This window comes from Lolium perenne, chromosome 4, assembly GCF_019359855.2.
Source record: "Lolium perenne isolate Kyuss_39 chromosome 4, Kyuss_2.0, whole genome shotgun sequence".
Classification (NCBI taxonomy): domain Eukaryota; kingdom Viridiplantae; phylum Streptophyta; class Magnoliopsida; order Poales; family Poaceae; genus Lolium; species Lolium perenne.
The window spans coordinates 10,491,281-10,512,363 of NC_067247.2; the positions used below are offsets into that span (position 1 = coordinate 10,491,281).

Genomic DNA, 21,083 nt, shown 5'->3' on the forward strand with positions numbered 1-21,083 from the left:
GATCTAGATTGGTTTTCCCACAAGGGTGAGCACAGCTCAGGTTTTAGTTCATCTCAAGTCTGAATCTCAAATCTGAGCCAACATGGCTATTTATACTAGGTGGGGCGAAGGGGTAAGTTACAAGCTGAAAGTGCTGATGTGCTGAAACTCGACAGGGCGGAAGTTCCGGTCGGTTTGGGCGGAAGTTCCGGTCAGGGGCGGAAGTTCCGGTCCTGGGGGCCGGAAGTTCCGGCCAAGTTCCGAAAGTCGTCCATTTCCTTGCAGTAACATCCAGTGTTGATTTCGCGTAATTTCGGAACTTGGGCGGAACTTGGGCGGAAGTTCCGGCGGGGCGGAAGTTCCGGTCCCACGGGGCGGAAGTTCCGGCCTGATGCTTTTTCCTGCGCGCTGAAGGGCATCTTGGGGGCATCTTGGAGGAATCTGGCCGGAAGTTCCGGTCTTGAGGGGCGGAAGTTCCGGCCTGGGCGCTGTAGCTCCATCTTCGTCATTTCCAGCTCTCTCTCCAATGGCTTGATCTTCATGGCTAGTGTCTTGGTCGATGTACCTGATGGAACACAAGGTATTTGCATGAAGTAGTATACCATCCAAGGGGGTATCAAATGTATACATGGAAAGGAGCGAATTCACCTCTTGGTGTAGTGCTTTGGCTCGAGCTCGTGACATGGGACCACGAGGAGGGCTAGTCGGTCTTGATGTAGTGTCGACCTTGGGTAGGGCTGCATCACTATTGTAAAGCATATAAGATGAATGCAGCGATTCAAAGCAATGGTAAATACAATGGTTAAACAATTGAATCATATAACAAAGACTTTTCATGAATAGTACTTTCAAGACAAGCATCAATAAGTCTTGCATAAGAGCTAACTCATAAAGCAATAAATTCAAAGTAAAGGCATTGAAACAACACAAAGGAAGATATAAGTTTCAGCAGTTGCTTTCAACTTGTAACATGTATATCTCATGGATAGTTGTCAACATAAAGTAATATAACAAGTGCAATAGGTAAACATGTAAGAATCAATGCACAATTAACACAAGTGTTTGTTTCTAAGACAGAAAGAAGTAGGTGAACTGACTCAACATAAAGTAAAAGAAAGGTCCTTCGCAGAGGGAAGCATTGATTGCTATATTTGTGCTAGAGCTTTTATTTTGAAAACAAGAAACAATTTTGTCAACGGTAGTAATAAAGCATATGTATCATGTAAATTATATCCTACAAGTTGCAAGCCTCATGCATAGTATACCAATAGTGCTCGCATCTTGTCCTAATTAGCTTGGATTTACATGGATTATCATAGCATAGCATATGTTTTAACCAAGTGTCACAATGGGGTACCTCTATGCCGCCTGTACAAAGGTCTAAGGAGAAAGCTCGCATTGGATTTCTCGCTTTTGATTATTCTCAACTTAGACATCCATACCGGGACAACATAGACAACAGATGGTGGACTCCTCTTTGATGCATAAGCATTCAACAACAGATAATATTCTCATAAGAGATTGAGGTTTGTTGTCCAAACTGAAACTTCCACCATGAATCATGGCTTTAGTTAGCGGCCCAATGTTCTTCTCTAACAATATGTATACTCAAACCATTTGATCATGATAAATCACCCTTACTTCAGACAAGACGAACATGCATAGCAACTCACATGATATTCAACAAAGAAATAGTTGATGGCGTCCCCAGAAACATGGTTATCGCACAACAAGCAACTTATAAGAAATAAGACACATAAGTACATATTCAATACCACAATAGTTTTTAGGCTATTTGTCCCATGAGCTATATATTGCAAAGATAAAGGATAGAAATTTAAAGGTAGCACTCAAGCAATTTACTTTGGAATGGCGGAGAAATACCATGCTAGCAAGGTTATTTGAAGCAAACACAAGTATGAACCGGTACAGCAAAACTCACATAAGAACATATTGCAAGCATTATAAGACTCTACACTGTCTTCCTTGTTGCTCAAACCCTTACTAGAAAATATCTAGACTTTAGAGAGACCAATCATGCAAACCAAATTTCAACAAGCTCTATGTATTTCTTCACTAATAGGTGCAAAGTATATGATGCAAGAGCTTAAACATGAGCACAAAAATTGCCAAGTATCACATTGTTCAAGACATCGTACCAATTACCACATGTAGCATTTCCCGTTTCCCACCATATAACAATGAACGAAGCAGTTTCAACCTTCGCCATGAACATTAAAAGTAAAGCTAAGAACACATGTGTTCATATGAACCAGCGGAGCGTGTCTCTCTCCCACACAAGCATTTATTCAAGCAAAACAAAAATAAAAACAAACAGACGCTCCAAGTAAAGTACATAAGATGTGACCGAATAAAAATATAGTTTCAAGAGAAGTGACCTGATAAGTTGTCGATGAAGAAGGGGATGCCTTGGGCATCCCCAAGCTTAGATGCTTGAGTCTTCTTGAAATATGCAGGGATGAACCACCGGGGCATCCACAAGCTTGGAGCTTTCACTCTCCTTGATCATATTATATCATCCTCCTCTCTTGACCCTTGAAAACTTCCTCCACACCAAACTCAAAACAAACTCATTAGAGGGTTAGTGCATAATTAAAAATTCACATGTTCAGAGGTGACACAATCATTATTAACACTTCTGGACATTGCACAAAGCTACTGGAGGTTAATGGAACAAGGAAATCCATCCAACACAGCAAAAGAGGCAATGTGAAATAAAAGGCAGAATCTGTCAAAACAGAACAGTCCGTAAAGACGAATTTTTTAGAGGTACCAGACTTGCTCAGATGAAAATGCTCAAATTGAATGAAAGTTGCGTACATATCTGAGGATCACGCACGTAAATTGGCAGAATTTTCTGAGTTACCTACAGGCGTAGGGATTCAATTTCGTGACAGCAAGAAAACGGTTTCTACGCAATAATCCAAATCTAGTATCAACTCTACTATCAAAGACTTTACTTGGCACAACATTGCAATAAAATAAAGATAAGGAGAGGTTTCTATAGTAGTAACAACTTCCAAAACACAACAAAACAGTAGCAAAATAAAAACATGGGTTATCTCCCAAGAAGTGCTTTCTTTATAGCCATTAAGATGGGCTCAGCAGTTTTAATGATGCACTCGCAAGAAATAAGAGTTGAAGCAAAAGAGAGCATCAAAAAGCAAATATGAAACACTTTTAAGTCTAACCCACTTCCTATGAAAAGGGATCTTGTAAATAAACAAATCATGTAGGCATAATGCAACAAGCATAGAAAGATAAAACAAGTGTAACTTCAAGATTTTCAGCATGTAGAGAGGAAACTTAATATTATTAAGATGCATATAACCATATTTCCCTCTCTCATAATAACTTTCAGTAGTATCATGAGCAAACTCAACAATATAACTATCACATAAAGCATTCTTATCATGAGTATCATGCATAAAATAATTACTACTCCCAACATAAGCATAGTCATTCTTATTAATTGTAGTGGGAGCAAATTCAACAAAGTAGCTATCATTATTATTCTCATCAAGTGTAGGAGGCATAGTATAATCATAACAAAATTTACTCTCCATAGTAGGTGGCACCAAAAGACCACTAATCATCATAAATAGGAGGCAAAGTATCATCAAAGAAAATTTTCTCCTCAATGCTTGGGGGACTAAAAATATCATGCTCATCAAAGCCAGCTTCCCCAAGCTTAGAATTTTCCATATCATTAGCAACAATAGTGTTCAAAGCATTCATAGTAATAACATTCCCATTAGCATGCATGTAAAGTTCCATGGGTTTCTTAATTCTCTCTTCAAACACATCATCTCCTAATTCAAGATAAAGTTCATAAAGATCTATCATATTTTTGTTGTTTTCCATTATGCCTAACTAGTGTAAACAAGAAACAAAAAGATGCAATTGCAGGATCTAAAGGAAATAGCTTCGACCACTCACAACGGTACCAGAAAAGTGTTTGGTTACCTGGGACCAGCGTGTGAGTACCTTTTACCTTTCCTCCCCGGCAACGGCGCCAGAAAAGTGCTTGATGTCTACTCACGCTTCTATTCCTGTAGACAGTGTTGGGCCTCCAAGAGCAGAGGTTTGTAGAACAGCAGCAAGTTTCCCTTAAGTGGATCACCCAAGGTTTATCGAACTCAGGGAGGAAGAGGTCAAAGATATCCCTCTCAAGCAACCCTGCAATCACGATACAAGAAGTCTCTTGTGTCCCCAACACACCTAGTACACTTGTCAGATGTATAGGTGCACTAGTTCGGCGAAGAGATAGTGAAATACAAGTATTATGGATGTATATGAGTGGTAATAGCAATCTGAATAAAATATGGCAGCAAGTAAACATGCAACAGAACAGTAAATAAACGGAGATTCGATGTTTGGAAACAAGGCCTAGGGATCCTACTTTCACTAGTGGACACTCTCAATATTGATCACATAATAAAACCACTCTACACTCTCTTGTTGGATGATGAACACCGCTATTTGTGTAGGGCTACAAGAGCACCTCAATGCCGGAGTTAACAAGCTCCACAACATTCGATATTCATTTTTAAATAACCTTAGAGTGCATGATAGATCGACACAATTATACCGAGTACTAACATAGCATGCACACCGTCACCGACAGACTATGATAGGGGGAATAGATCACATCAGTACCATCATAGTAATAGTTAACTTCATAATCTACAAGAGATCATAATCATAGCATATACCAAGTACTTCATGATGCACACACTGTCACAATTACATCATGGAGGAGGAATAGACTACTTTAATAACATCACTAGAGTAGCACATAGATGATATTCAACTAGATCACAAAGAGAGAGATGAACCACATAGCTACAGCGGAGCCCTCAGCCCCAGGGGTGAATTTCTCCCTCCTCATCATGGAGACAGCGATGGCGATGAAGATGGCGGTGGAGACGGCGGTGGAGATGACTCCGGGGCAATTCCCCGTCCCGGCAGGGTGCCGGAACAGAGACTTCTGTCCCCCGAATTGGAGTTTCGCGATGGCGGCGGCTCTGGAAGGTTTTCTCGGGTTTCGTCAATCCAGGTAGGGTTTTCACGACGGAGGCCTTAAGTAGGCGGAAGGGCGGCGTCAGAGGGCTCACGGGGGCCCCACACGCTAGGGCCGCGCGAGCCCCCTATAGGCCGCGCCGCCCTAGTGTGGCGGCGCCCTGTGGCCCCACTTCGTCTCTCCCTAGGTCTTCTGGAAGCTTCGTGGAAAAAAGAACCCTGGGCGTTGATTTTGTCCAATTCCGAGAATATTTCCTTACTAGGATTTCTGAAACCAAAAATAGCAGAAAACAGCAACTGGCTCTTCGGCATCTTGTTAATAGGTTAGTGCCGGAAAATGCATAATAATGACATATAATGTGTATAAAACATGTGAGTATGATCATAAAAGTAGCATGGAACATAAGAAATTATGGATACGTTTGAGACGTATCAGGGGACAACGGGGATTTGGCCAAGGCTCTGGAGAAGCTGGCAGAACTTATCACTACCAAAGGAGATGGGGGAGGAGGATCTGCTGGAGGGGGAGCAATCGTTCCCCATACCAACATCGGTCAGAAACTTGAGATGCCGGCGAATGAAATCAAGTTGGAAGGAGTGGCCAACTATGTCCGGTGGTCAAGGAGGGCGCTGCTGATTTTGAACTCGAAAGGGCTGGATGAACGTGTGAGTGGTGAAGCTGCAGAACCAGCAGACAAGGCCAGTCCGGAATGGAAACAGTGGAATGCCATAAATTCTCTTATTGTGGCATGGTTTCTTAACTCTTTGGTTCCTAACATTGTTGCTTCTGTAGAGGCACTCACAAAAGCTTCAGAGGTATGGGACACCCTATCAAATCTCTATTCTGGAAAGGGGAACATTATGTTGATTGCTGAGATTTAGGATAAAGTGCATGACTTGCAACAAGGAAACAAAACTGTGATGGCATATGTGGCTGAGTTGCAGCATCTTTGGGGAGATTTAGATCATGTTGATCCTCTGGAACTTGCCCATGGGGAATGTGTAAATGCTGCTGCAAGCTGGATTGAACGTCGGCGAGTCATGAAGTTCTTGAAAGGTCTTAATCAAGATTTTGAGGGAAGAAGGGCCGCTTTACGGCATCAAACCACTACTCCTTCTCTCAAAGAAGCCATTGCAGCTATGTACAGAGAGGAAGTGCGTCTGAATATGACAAAGGGAAACGATTATATCCCTCATCCGACCTTCTACACTACCGAGAGACAAGAGATGAAAGACTGCTATACTTGTGGACAGAAGGGACACTTGAAGCATCAGTGTACCTCCTTTGCTACACCCAGTAGGGGGAGAGGAGGATACACACATGGCAGAGGAAGCTACAGAGAAAGAGGTGATGACAGAGGTGGTGGACAACCAGATGGACAGCAGTATGGAAGAGGTGGTGGACAGCAGTATGGCAGAGGTGGTGGACAGCCATATGGACATCAGTATGGTAGAGGTGATGGACAACCATATGGACAACAGTATGGCAGGGGTGGTGGACAGCAGCACGCTATATCACCCAAGGCAGATATGGCAGTAGCTTCAGAGCCAACTACCAGTACCTCTTAGGGACAATCAAAGGAAGAAAGACAAAATGAAGCAACCTTTGAGAACTTTTCTCACTATGTCTACAGAGATGAAGGCAATATTGATCGAGTTTCTATAGCCACTCATAATGCTAATTCAGATTGGATTCTTGATTCTGGAGCATCCAAACATGTTACTGGGAATATTAGTGAGTTTGACTCTTATACTCAGTATCCTCCCACATATAGAGGCACTATCCAAATAGCAGATGGCACAGCACAATCTATAAAAGGGGAGGGGTCGGTGCAATATATACCCAACATAAAATTGTCATCCGTTCTATATGTTCCTGCTTTTCCAGTCAATCTGCTATCTCTAAGTGCCCGGATTGATCAGCAGGACTACCGTATAACAGTTGATAGATATATGTGTTTAATCCAGGAAAGGGAGAGCAGCAAGAAGATTGGGACTGCAACCAGGCATAGAGGTCGTTGGCACATAGATCGTGACAATATGGGGCATGATGCTAGTTCTGTGCTTGCTGCGATTGTTGGAGGAAAGGAGATTATGGCTCTAGTTCATCATTGTCGAATGGGCCACATGGCGTTTGATAAAATGTTTCAAGTTTTTCCTGATGTAATGAATGGAGTGGACAAAACCAAATTATGTTGTGATGCCTGCGAATATGCTAAGCATACGCGAACCTCTTATGATAGTAGAGGGATCAGAAGTGTATCCCATTTGTGTTAGTGCACTCTGATGTATGGACGTGCCCTGTTGTGTCAGTAAGTGGCATGAAGTACTTTGTGACGTTTATTGACTGCTATTCCAGAATGACTTGGATTTATCTTATGCGTCACAAAGATGAAGTGTTCACTTATTTTCAGAGTTTTTGGGCCTATGTGAAAAACCAATTCAATGTTCAGGTGCAAGTGATCAGAACGGATAATGGTACTGAATATATCAACAAACCTTTTGCTGCTTTCTTATCTTCGCAAGGTATACTGCACCAGACTTCATGTCCTGACACTTCTCCCCAGAATGGAGTTGCTGAGCGGAAGAATAGGCACATTCTTGAAGTGGCTCGATCTCTTATGTTTACCATGAATGTTCCCAAATTCTTATGGAGTGAGGCAGTTATGACTGCTACGTATTTGATCAACGGAATGCCTTCAAAGATTCTAGGTATGCAGTCTCCTTGCCAACTCCTTCTAAATAACAATGACTTTGTTGTACCACCCGAACTCTTTGGCTGTACATGTTTTGTAAGGGATCACAGACCATCTGTTGGCAAGCTAGATCATCGGGCTATCAAATGTATCTTTATTGGCTATTCCTCCAGACATAAGGGTTACAAGTGTTGGAGTCCCACTAACAGGAGGACATTTGTAAGCATGGATGTTACGTTTCGCGAGTCAGAACCATTTTATGACGGTGAGAGTGATCTTAGTGCCTTGTTCCAGGGGCTTGACCATCTTGGTGATTCTCAAGAGGGGGAGCAACAGCAAGGTGGTGATCAAGAGCAGCAAAATGGTGACTAACAGCAGCATCAACAAATTCCTATTGTTGCGGAGATTCCTGCAATTCCTGGTACACCTACACCACCTAGACCCGTACCAACACAAAGATGGCTGCAGAATCCACTTGTGTACTCTAGAAGACAAGTACAAAGGGAACAAGTAGATGCACTGGAGGAGCAACAAGACCAGGGGCAGGGGAGTAACCCATTGGACATGAAAATCAAGGAAGCACAAGTGTAGATTCTGCTGAGGAGAATCAATCTCAGACTGAGTCCAATAATAGCCTAGACTTGCCAATTGCAATAAGGAAAGGGATAAGGAAAGTTGGGCCCCCAAAGCGACTGAGTTATAATGACTATGACGTAGGAAATTATATTTCTTACGAGGCATTGTCACCCTCTTTTCGGGCTTTTGTTGCTTCACTTCAAACCGTATCTGTTCCTAAGGATTGGAAGGCAGCCAGGTTGGACCCGAGATGGTGCAATGCTATGATGGAATAATTAGAGGCCTTGAAGAAGAATAAAACATGGGAGTTGACAGATCTCCCTAAAGGAAAGAATACAGTAGGCTGTAAGTGGATCTATTCTGTAAAACAAAATGCAGAAGGAAAAGTGGAGAGATATAAGGCAAGACTTGTGGCAAGGGGATATAGTCAGACTTATGGCATTGACTATGATGAGACGTTTGCACCAGTGGCAAAAATGAGCACTGTCAGAATATTGACCTCTTGTGCAGCAAATTTCGGATGGCCCTTGCATCAACTTGATGTCAAAAATGCATTTCTGCATGGTGATCTTCAAGAGGAGGTGTATATGGAGATGCCACCAGGATTTGTCAGACCTGAAACCAAAGGGAAGGTATGTAGAATCAAGAAATCTCTATATGGTCTCAAACAATCTTCACGGGCCTGGTTTGATAGATTTAGACAAGTGGTGTGTGGCATGGGATATGGTCAATGCAATGGAGACCATACCGTATTTTACAGATATTCTGGGCAGAAAATCACTATCCTTGCTGTGTATGTTGATGATATTATTATCACGGGAGATGATGATGCGGAAATCGCAAAACTGAAAGGATGCTTGAGTCAAGCCTTTGAGGTGAAAGATTTAGGAAAACTTAAATACTTCCTTGGAATAGAAGTTGCAAGATCGTCAATAGGGATATCACTATCTCAAAGAAAGTATACATTGGATCTCTTAGATGATATGGGCATGATGGGGTGCAGAGTGGTTTCAACACCTATTGACCAAAATAATAAAATCACAGCAGAGTCTGAAGAACCCATAGACAAGGAGAAATATCAAACAATTGTTGGAAGACTAATATACTTATGCCACACGAGACCAGATATATCATTTGCAGTGAGTGTAGTGAGTCGCTATATGCATGATCCGAGGGATGGACACTTGGAAGCAGCTCAAAGAATCTTGAGATACTTGAACGACACTCCGGGAAAAGGATTGTGGTTTAAAAGTAATGGACACCTAAATGTAGATGGATATTGTGATGCAGATTGGGCTAGCTGCTTAGATGATCGAAGATCCACCTCAGGGTATTGTGTTTTTGTTGGAGGAAATTTGGTGTCATGGAGAAGTAAGAAACAATCTGTTGTCTCGAAATCAACAGCCGAAGCAGAGTATAGAGCTATGTCACAAAGCCTGGGTGAAATGTTGTGGGTACGAAACCTTCTAGGAGAGTTGAAAATTTTAAGGCAAGGAAGCTTGAAAGTATGGTGTGATAATATGTCTGCCATAAACATAGCAAACAACCCTGTCCAGCATGAGAAAACTAAACATGTGGAGATAGACAGATTCTTTATTAAAGAAAAGATTGATGCAGTGATTATCTCATTGGCTTATGTGAGATCAGGACAACAAGTGGCAGATTGCTTAATAAAAGGACTAGGATCGAAGGAGTGTAATCTTGCCTGTGCCAAGATGGGGATGATTGACATTTATCACCCATCTTGAGGGGGAGTGTTGGATAATTGTTGGGCTGTCTTCTTGTTCCCTATTATGGCCCATCTGGCCCAGCCCAGTCCTGACCTATATAAGGTGCTTCTATCTCTGTAACCATAAGCTGAGAGAGTTCCTCTCTGCGCCTCCTTCTACCTCAGATTAGGCCCTCACCTCTGTCCACAGATGGTGGCTAAATTTGGCAAATGAGAATATGTAGCTGTTTTGTTTCAGGGATAAGATTTGATCAGGTTGAACTTAAGATTGATAAATCCACACCTCGTGCAGCCGTGCTTCCTCTTCAGTCTCCAAACCTCGTGCATCCATGCTACCCTTCCTTCTTCACATGGAAGGGGAACTGCCATGGTATATCGAATGAGAAAAGGAGCATTTTTTAATTTAAGTGGGGGGCAATGTGTGGCAAAGCTAAGTACGGTAGATTTTGGAATATGGAAAACCTGTCGAAGTTTAAAGTTGGCAAAAAGGAGTTGTTCAAGCTATTATATTTTAATATTTGCATATAATTAACCTTAAATTTTTATGTTAAGATAAAACTTTGACATGCAATTACGCTATTAATATGTTATGTACATGATGTGTAATTTTTTGTACATTGTACATATGAGTAGAGATGTTAATTACCATTTATTTGTTTTCTTTATTTCACTGGTGAGATCCTATTGCTTCTTATTTATATTTCAAGGTACGGAACGTGAGTTATATTATAAAAATTAGTTCAATAAGTTTTTAGAAACTACATACACGTATAAATTCTAGTCATGGGCAGTATAAAAACTAAAAGCCTCTTCTCACTTTGCTTTTGCCACGAGATTGTTGTCGAGAACCTTGCGTCACCACTGAATCTAAGTAAATATTGACCGTCTTTTAAAAATGTTCCTTTGACTTGTTTTCACATAATATAATATATTTAGAATCATCTGATTGCTTTTTAAAGCATGTTCTCGAATGTTTTAAAAAATCTTCAAAATATTAAAGACAAAAGGTTGCAATATTTGGTTTGCAACACAAACACTTTTTATTTATCTATAACCAGTACAAGCACCAATCCGAAGAACATGCACACTGATCGACTACACGTCGAGAACATATATAGTACATAAGCCGCTGCCCAAGCACGATCGAGATCCTGCTAAATCCTGCTCGCGGCTTAGAAATGGTCCATCGATCAAGTACTTATGAGCCACCATGGATTGGCGGGCAATTTCCTTGAAAGGCTGCCACAAATGATAAACAAAAAAAAAGAATCAATTTCAGCCTTGGTGCTTCGTTGTGACAAAAAAAATGATAAACAAAAAAAACAAGTTAGCTAAGCAGAAAGAGAAACCTGAGGCGGTTAGTGAAATACGGCTTTCTAAGGCCAGCCGTATGGCAAAAAAAGAGAGATAAACAAGAGAGGGGAGCAGTGTGAGCTAGCTTACCTTCGCTACATTTGGATGGTCCACGAGCATCTTTGGCGAGGATGCTACCAACGAAAACCAGCAGAACGAGGAGGGTCAGCATCAGCCTAACCGAGGCCGTTGAGTACTTCTGTGCCATTGTTGTTGGCTTCCTGTATTTGCTGCCGAGTAGTACGATTTGTAATGCCAACTCGATCACTTATATAGAGCAGCAAGGTAGGTGCAAATGTGACGAATGGTACTTTTGCTAAGGTCTTAGAGCATCTCCAACAGGCGCGGTAAAACGCGCGAGCGGCAAAAAAACCCGCCAGTTTAGCGCGTGCGGGCGCCCGCGCGAACCCCCAGCGGAAGCGGGAAAAAGACGCGCGCGGTAAAACTTTTGCCACGCCCGCGCTTTTGCGCCATCCCGCGCGGGAAACTTGTCGCGTCCGCTCCCGCGCGCGTTCCCGGAAGCTCGAGCAGCGCCTGCGCGTGGCGGAGCAGGACGAGCGCCTGCGCCTCGAGTGGGCGCGCGCGTTCCCGAAAGAAGTCGTCGCCATGGAGGGATTTTACGGACAGAAGAAGGAGGCCAAGGCGAACGCGGCGGCGAAGAAGAAGGTCGACTGCGACAGGCGCCGCGCTGAGTCGGCGGCGAGGAAGGCGGAGAGGGCGGAGAAGGCGGCGCGGAGGGCGAAGAGGGCGGAGGAGAAGAAGAGAGGCGCCGGACCGTCGACGAACATGCCCACCTCCTCCTCCTCCTTTGAGTGGACGACCACTCCGGTCTCCGACACGACTCCGACTAGCGGATCGTCGGACTTCGATTGGGAGGACTCCGAGTAGTTTAGTTTAGTTTAAATAAAATGTCGGTATTTATCGAACTTTTAATATATTTCGTAATTTTCAGTTAAATTTTCGTAATTTTATTTGATTTGGTTGATCCGTTTCAAACGATATACAAAAAACTAGCCGTTCGCGTATCGGCGCGCGCTGTATTTTAGAGCGTCCGAAGAAGGCCCAATTTTACCACCCGCGCACGCGCTGCATTTTAGCGCGTCCAGCGAGGCAAAGTTCGGCAAAGCGCGCAGCAAACGTTTACAGCGCGTCGGAAGGGAGGTATAGCGCGCCGAAATTTTACGCGCCCTGTTGGAGATGCTCTTAACTTTTGCTTTGGGGTGGTGTGCCGGACAAGTGAGGAGTAGTAGAAAGATGGACATGCAAGTGGGAACGCACATGGTAGCTAGCTAAACATGCATTGACTGACTATCGGTTCTTTCTAAAGCATGACCTTACCTGTGTCCTGGAACATCTATGTCCTTTTTTTTCCAAAATCTTGGAGTCAAGTGGTGATTGAAACTTTGGGGGTTGGTGGATTACCTGAGTCGCCATCATGGAAGAGCTAGCTATACAAGGTCTGACCTGTGTCCTGGAACATATATGTCCTTTTTTTCCAAAATCTTGGAGTCAAGTGGAGTCAAGTGGTGATTGAAACTTTGGGGCCTTGTTTATTTCTAGAGTATTTTAGGGGATCAGAGGGGATTATACCCAATCCCGAAATCTCCCAAGTAGCATGTTTACTTCTCGAGGTTTGGGGAGGATAATCCCCACATATCCCCACAATTTCCCTCATTTTTGCCTAGATTTAAAACTCTACCTCATAGTAGTGTATTTTTTGGGAGGGGTATTTGAGGGGATGGTAAGGGATTGGATGAACACCAAATCCCCTCTTATCCCCAAACTTTTGGGGTGAAAATACAAGAGAAGTAAACAAGGCCTGGGGGTTGGTGGATTACCTGAGTCGCCATGATGGAAGTTACGGAAACCCGTCAAATCAAGTAAATTGACCGACTTCCACATATGACTGAATTTTGTTTATCAATTCGTTCTAGTTTCAACTTCAATATTGCAAACTATTGATCAATTGCAAATTGCTTGGGTCTATATATACTGCGAGTTAAGACAAAGCCTCGGCCATGCATCTGTTGGCACTCATGTGAGAAAAACCAATATCAAGTTGAATGCATATATATTATTTTCTCCAGGTGGACTCAAGGGATGACTGAGGATTAAGATGCTTACCTTAGCTTCGATTAGTTGCCATAATGGAAGGGAGGAAATCTCATTGTGTAGGGTACAGTGGAGGTTAGGAAGTGACATCAAATAAGAAACGCATAATGTATTGTAAACTGACTGGTGACTTCTTGCACAGGTACCGTGATAAACAGATTAATTCATCTTTCAATTTGGAGGTCATTTTACAAATACTGCCAGTCAAAGTTTTGTAGTTTTGACAATCGCTGAATAAAAATGGATCCTGTAGATTGAGAAGGTTAAGGTTAGTGTTGTTGGATTTTCACAAATAAGAACTTCATAAAGTGCAATCCTTTTTTATTTGAAATATTATACTTTTTACTAAAATTGCTACGCAAAGTGCCACCTTAATTTTATCAGTCATGTCTTAAAAAGACTGTATACTACTGTACTTTAGATCAGAGAGAGTATACATATAGTTAATGGGGAAAGATCGAGTTGAGTTCCTTTAACAAATAAGTGGCCAAATTCGCAAACAATCTTTTTGGTAGTTGGCGGGATCAAGTTGGGCCGGTTGGAAAGGTAGTATGAAAGTAGGACCGAGATTCCTCTTTGATTCAATGTGGAAGATAGACTATAGCACCCAGGGGGCACTTTCGTCTGCAAGCAGCAACTAAGTGCGTGCAACCAAGGAGCTTGCAGCAGCAACTTACCTTTCCCTTTTATAAATTGCAGCATATCAATAGTACAAAAATCAGACCACGCAGCCTATTGAAGAAGTAGCACAACATGTGTGACACACCGAGAAGGCTCCTAGCCATTGTTGCCGTGGCCTCTCTTTTGAACTTCACTGCCGCTGCTTCTTCTTCTTCCTCATCTAACACCGACGACTTACAAACGCTCCTTTGCTTGAAGCTCCATCTCTCCAGCAGCCCTGCTGCCAGCAGGCGTCTTGGCTCATGGGCACAGAACAGCTCCCTCCATTTCTGCAGCTGGCCCGGCGTCACTTGCAGCAACGAGTCTCATGTCGTCGCACTGGACCTCGAGAAGTCCAGCCTCGATGGCCAGATACCACCCTGCATCGCCAACCTCACCCTCCTCTCAAGAGTCCACTTCCCGGGCAATCTGCTTAGCGGCCACATTCCGGCGCAGCTTGGTGACCTCAGCAGGTTGACCTACCTTAACCTCAGCTACAATAGCCTCACCGGTTCAATCCCCAGCACCCTGTCTTCCACCACATCCCCCCAGCTCCAGGTGATTGATCTTGGCAACAACCAGCTCACTGGAGACATCCCAGAAACACTCGGGGCGCTCCGCAACCTCTCTGTTCTACGCCTTGCTCGCAACAGCTTGACAGGCCACATTCCCCTCTCGCTCGGAAGCAGCGGATCTTCCCTTGTCTCCGTGATTCTCACAAACAATTCCCTCACGGGACCCGTGCCGCCGGCCCTTGCTAGCAGCTCATCTCTTCAGGTGCTGGACCTGGTAAGAAACAACCTCGACGGAGAGATCCCTGCTGCCCTCTTCAACAGCACATCGCTCCAGAGACTAGCCCTTGGATGGAACAACTTTGCGGGGTCTATACCAGCTGTTTCAAATGTCGACTCGCCCCTGCAGTCTCTCATATTGTCGGTGAATAACCTTGCAGGCACCATACCTTGGACTCTGGGTAATTTCTCTTCCCTTCAGACGCTCCTTCTTGCGGCCAACAGTTTACAAGGAAGCATCCCTGCGAGCATAGGAGAGATCCCAAACTTGCAAGTACTAGACATGTCTTACAACCGCTTGTCGGGGACTGTCCCATCCTCCCTATACAACTTGTCTTCACTCACTTACCTTAGCTTAGCTGTCAACGATTTCATTGGGGGCATTCCATTTGACATCGGGTACACCCTTCCAAGCATCCAAATTCTCATCTTGCAAGAAAATAACTTCCAGGGCAAAATCCCTCTATCTCTAGCCAATGCGACAGATTTTGTGTCCATTAACCTAGGGGCTAATGCATTTCATGGTGTTATCCCTTCTTTTGGGTCCCTTCCTGCCTTAAATGACCTGATTCTGGCAAGTAACCAGCTCGAAGCTGGAGACTGGTCATTCCTCTCCTCGTTGGCAAATTGCACACAGCTGCAGGTCTTGTCTTTGGGAACCAACATGATGCAAGGGAATCTGCCGAGTTCAGTTGGTAGCCTTGCAAACAGCCTGCAGGCTTTGGTGCTGCACGCAAATATGATATCTGGAAGCATACCACCGGAGATAGGAAACCTCACAAACCTCGCATATATTAGGATGGAGCAGAATCAGTTTGCTGGCGATCTCCCCGACGCGATCGGAAACCTTGCAAACCTGACTTTCCTAAACCTGTCACGGAACAGGCTTTCAGGACGGATTCCACTTTCAATAGGCAAACTCCGCCAGCTGAACAAACTCCTCTTGCAAGATAATAATCTCAGCGGGCCCATTCCCAGGACGCTGGGTGATTGTAACGGTTTAATCACTCTCAACCTTTCATGCAACGCCTTGAATGAGAGCATACCAAAAGAGCTCTTCTTCCTTGACTCCTTATCAGAAGGTCTCGATTTGTCCCACAACCAGCTTTCTGGGCAGATTCCACAGGAGATAGGTGGCTTGATCAACATAGGCCGACTGAATTTTTCCAACAACTATCTTTCTGGGCACATTCCAACTGCTCTAGGCTCTTGTGTCCGCTTAGAGTTCCTACGCCTGGAGTCCAACTCTCTTGATGGCAGAATTCCGGGATCTTTCATCAATTTGAGAGGTACAGTGCAAATTGATCTATCACGAAACAACTTGAGTGGTGAAATTCCAAACTTTTTTCAGTCCTTCAATTCTTTGAGGCTCCTGAACTTGTCCTTCAACGACCTTGAGGGTCAAATGCCACAAGGGGGGATATTTCAGAATTCTAGTGAGGTATTTGTCCAAGGGAACACGATGTTATGCTCTAGTTCCCCAATGTTACAACTCCCACTTTGCGTTGCATCATCCAGAGACCGTCGCACTCGGCGCAATCTAATGATAACTGGGATTAGTGTGGCGGCTGTTGCGTTGGTTGCTTTCTCATTTGTAGTATTTATTCTGGTGAAGAGGAGTAAGAGGTCCAAACAGTCAGATAATCCATCATTCACAGAGATGAAGAGCTTCTCATATGCTGATTTAGTCAAAGCAACAAATGGTTTCTCTCAAGACAACTTGGTTGGCTCGGGGGCATATGGAGCAGTATATAAAGCTGTACTTGAGTCTGAAACAATTGGAGTGGTTGCTATCAAAGTTTTCAAGCTTGATCAACTAGGAGCACCAAAAAGCTTCATTGCTGAGTGTGAAGCCTTTAGAAACACTCGTCATCATAATCTGGTAAGAGTAATTTCGGTATGCTCAACATGGGACAACAGAGGGAATGACTTCAAAGCTCTTATCATTGAATACATGGCTAACGGAACCCTAGAGAGCTGGATTTATTCAGAAACAAGAAGACCGTTGAGTTTGGGCTCCAGAGTAACAATAGCAGTGGACATAGCTGCTGCATTGGACTATTTACATAACAGTTGCATCCCCCCCATGGTACATTGTGATTTGAAGCCTAGCAACGTGCTTCTAGATGATGTCATGGGTGCCCGTCTCAGTGACTTTGGATTAGCTAAGTTCCTTCAAAGTAATAATTCTTCAAGTATTGCTTCTTCTACAAGCTTAGCAGGACCAAGAGGATCAATTGGATACATTGCACCAGGTAAAACATTTACTATATTATTATCTTCCCTCCATGTAAAAGTTATAGGTATCCCTACTATATTCAAGTTTTACTTTTTGTTTCTTCAAAGAGAACCCTTTATGATTTCCAATAATCAACCTTGTAATATAATTGAATGTTAAACAATGCAGAGTATGGCATTGGGAACAAGATCTCAACAGGAGGCGATGTCTACAGCTATGGAATTATCATCCTAGAAATGCTCACGGGTAAACGGCCAACAAATGAGTTGTTTAATAATGGTCTGAGCCTTCAGAAATTTGTGGGAAGTGCATTTCCTGAAAAGATTGGTGAGATACTTGATCCGAGTGTCATCGCAAATTTCAGAGATGAAGGCGTTCACAGTAGCATAGACCATGGAGAGCATGCAACAGTGGGAATGCCCAGCTGCATTACGCAACTTGTTAAGCTTGGCCTCTCATGCTCTATGGAGACACCAAAAGATCGACCGGCAATGTCGGACGTTTACGCAGAAGTGTCCGCAATCAAACGGGAATATTCAGCACTGAACCTTAAGTAGGTCACTTTTAATTTTTTGCTCGCACGCATGTTCTGAGAGAGTTGTAGACTTGTAGTCTATGCTTAGTTTGCTCAATGTGACTCCTGAGAAGTCTTTAGGTTGGGGTTCGTCGAAATTTTGCTGTACTGCTAGTAGACATGTCATCAAGAAAAATATCAGCAATCCAATCCACTGTCTGATAAAGTGCGGAAGAAATACGCTGTCGGTCTGCAGCGTAAGGATGACATTGTCTGATATATCCTTTTTTTTCGAGGTTGAGTCTGATATATCCTGAATGTGTTATATTATACTACAATAGTAACAAATTAAGATGGACAGCTGGTGATTGCAATTGCAAACAGGGGGTGCTACCCTGTTGTTCAGTCTGATGATTGTGGCTAGCAATTGTGCTCTGTGTGCCTCACGAGAGATCACTAGCAATGATGGTGGCTAGATTTGGCAAATGGTGTCGTGGATGTAACCACGGCAGATGCTACGGGGGGTAGCACTTCATTGATGCGAGGGGAAGGGAACATTGCCATCTACGGGTCGAGGTGCAAGAGACGCAAGGGTTTTACCCAGGTTCAGCCCCTCCGGAGAGTAAAAGGCCTACGTCCTGTTAGATCTTTATTGCTCAGTGGAGAATTACAATGGGGGGGGCTCAGTCGGCGGCTACGCCGAGAGCTTACAGGGGGAGATTGGATCTCAAGTAAGGTGTCCCCTAGGGTTTAAGCTCGGGGGTTTATATAAGCACCCCCGATCTAGGGTTACATGGAGATAACTCCGAATCATATCAGTTGCTACTAATCCGGGATCCGCTATCCCCCTCTCAAGTAATCTTCTTGTCCAGCCGTGTGGACCTCCTCCTTGGGATCACGGCCCAGTCGCCTTAGGGCCCAGTCGCTTAGGCGACTGGCGATCCACCCGAGCCTCTATCTTCATGGCGACTGGGACTGGCGACCCACCCCCTATGGGCATATCCCCATCAGTAGTCCCCAAGCGCGGTGGTGATGAAGCGCGGATCTGGAGCAAGTCTTGGAGAGGCGCGGTGATGGATCAAGATGAGTCGCCGCCGGGCTTCCAAAGATAAAGTCGCGGGTGCGGTGGCAGTCTTAGTCGCCAGAATTTGATCGATCGATCGGCGTGTGTGATCGGCTACGGCCGATCGCCGTTTGCCAGTCGACGCGTAGTCATCATAGAGACACGTGGAGAGGCCAACGGCTAGATTTCACGTTGACCGAGGCGCACACCGTTTGCATGTTGTTGACCGTTGGGCTCGACGTGACCGCTAACGGCTAGTTTAACGGCTATTCAGCCGGTGACGGCGCAGATCTCGACCGTTGATTGCGGGGCGGCGATTCCGGACGATTCAACGAACAGATTTCATCCTCAATCTGAGCGAGTGCGGGCGGTATAAAGGGTCGCCCCTAGGATTAGGGTTCAACACTCCTCCGCATTCATCCCCCATCTTCTCTTCATCTCATCTTCATTCCAAACTCCACACACATCCATGGCGGCGAAGGGTTGGGGCAAGTCGAAGGTCACGCGGGAGTCTCTCCTCCCGTACGTCGCCTCCGGGGTCATCCCGGAGTTTAACCGAGAGCGATGGCGGGTTCCGCCGGCGAACGAGACGGAGCCCTCCCACGGCCCGGGAGTTCGTGATCTTCATGAGCTTCCTCGATCGCGGGTTCGCTCTCCCCACCTCCGATTTCCTCCGGCGATTGCTGGCCTTCTACAGCATCAAGGTTTCCGACCTCGGGCCGCACAGCGTCCGGCAGATTTCTCTGTTCGTGGCGCTGTGCGAATGCTACTTGGGCTGTCTGCCCTACTTCCCGCTGTGGGTGTCCATCTTCCATGGGCGGGCGACTCGAACCAGCAAGAACAGCGAAGCACTCATCCCAAACGGGGATCACCTTCCAGGTGAAGTCCGGGGAAAGCTTCATCGACATGGCGCTCCCAAGAAGGCGCGATCGGCTGTGGCGTCGTTTCTGGTTCTACGCCAAGGAGTACACTCCCGGGCGAGGTATGCATTCCCCAATACAGTCCCGAGCCGAGCGTCCGCGGCGCCTCAATGTCCGGTCGCTGCCGCGCGAGCAGAAGAAGGTGGTGAAGGATATGCGCCAAGCGATCCAGCGCTAAAAGATGACGGCCTGACGGCGGTCGACATGTACAACTGTTGGCTTGGCCGGCGGCTGATCCCCCTGCGGTGCCGAGCTCACCCCATGTGGGAGTACCGGGGACAGAATGACCGCACCCGGTCGACGGCGACCGAGTGGGACGAGGGCGAGTACCGGAAGGCGCTTGCCAAGATCACTACTGCCACCTTCACTTCCTTCGAAGACGGCTTGCAGCCCTACACCGAAGACACCCCAGCGCCTCAGGTAATGCTTCGCATGGCGACTTCGCACGGCCTGGCCGCGCTTCTTCCTTTCTCGACTTGTCCCTTTGATTCGATTACAGCGTTGGCGAAGATCGCGGACCACCTCCCTCCTCTCGCCGGGAAGGAACCACCGGAGATGACCGAGGGCGAGGAGGAAGAGGTCGACGAGGAGGAGGAGCGCACCGAGTCGGAGTCGGAGGCGCGGGACTTCATCAGACTCCCGCGCGGGTCGAAGAGGGGTGCCGAGTCCTCGTCCCGGGCGCGGGCTGAAGAGGAGGCGACCTCTCGCCCGGAGGACAAGGCGGAGCCCTCCAAGGAAGGGGCTGAGCCGCTATCGAAGCGACTGCGCCCCACTCTCCTGGAAGGGTCCATGAGGCTTCAGCGTCCTTTGAAGGACGCGATCGATGCGGGAGCTCGGGCTGGTCCGGGCGTAAGAGCGATTCCCACGGTGAAGTAAGTACTTCTTGTCGGATTTGTCCTTCTTGCGACTGGACTGGGTGTCGACTCACCTCACCTCCTTGTAGGTCCAAGAAGAAGACCTTGGCGAAGCCGCCCGCGGCCGGGGTGGCGGCCACGAGGGCGGCCGAGGCAAAGAAGAAAGCCGCGGAGAGGAAGGCGGCGCCGTCCGACCTTGGGGGCGCGGGGTCGGCTCCGGAAGAGCCCGCCGCCGGGAGCCAAGCGGAGAAGGAGAGCACTAGCCGCGTCGAGCCCACCGCCAACGTCTTTCCTCTACCCAGCATGGCTCGCGGGGGCATGGCGAGTGCAGCGACGGGTCCAGACGTTACTCCGCCCGTGGTGGAGGAGGAGTCGGCGACGTTGGATCGACCGAGGGCGAGAAGGCACCCGAGGTTGAAGAGGACATCGTCGAGGAGGGCGGTCTGTCGAGCCACTGAAACAGTGCCGGTCCAAGCCCGCCAGGGACCGAGCCCCGCCCAGTGACGCCGACACGCGGACGGGCGAAGTTCCATCGGCGAGGCGGTGATGCGAGC

The 21,083-nt window shown here is 45.9% G+C and overlaps 1 protein-coding gene and 1 long non-coding RNA gene across 2 annotated transcripts; one reads left to right on the forward strand and one right to left on the reverse strand.

Annotated features, from left to right (window-relative positions):
• Positions 1-11,017: 11,017 nt before the first annotated feature.
• On the reverse strand, positions 11,018-11,785 carry LOC127348123 (uncharacterized). The gene is made up of 2 exons (XR_007879681.1): positions 11,467-11,785; positions 11,018-11,262 (listed from the first exon to the last, which is right to left on the reverse strand). It is a non-coding gene; the product is annotated as an uncharacterized lncRNA (long non-coding RNA).
• A 2,371-nt stretch (positions 11,786-14,156) lies between these two features.
• LOC127291754 (uncharacterized) lies at positions 14,157-18,169 on the forward strand. Its single transcript, XM_051321070.2, has 2 exons — positions 14,157-17,194; positions 17,347-18,169. Exons 1-2 carry the CDS (start codon positions 14,242-14,244, stop codon positions 17,733-17,735), a joined length of 3,342 nt encoding a protein of 1,113 aa, XP_051177030.1. The 5' UTR covers positions 14,157-14,241; the 3' UTR covers positions 17,736-18,169.
• The last annotated feature ends 2,914 nt before the right edge of the window (positions 18,170-21,083 follow it).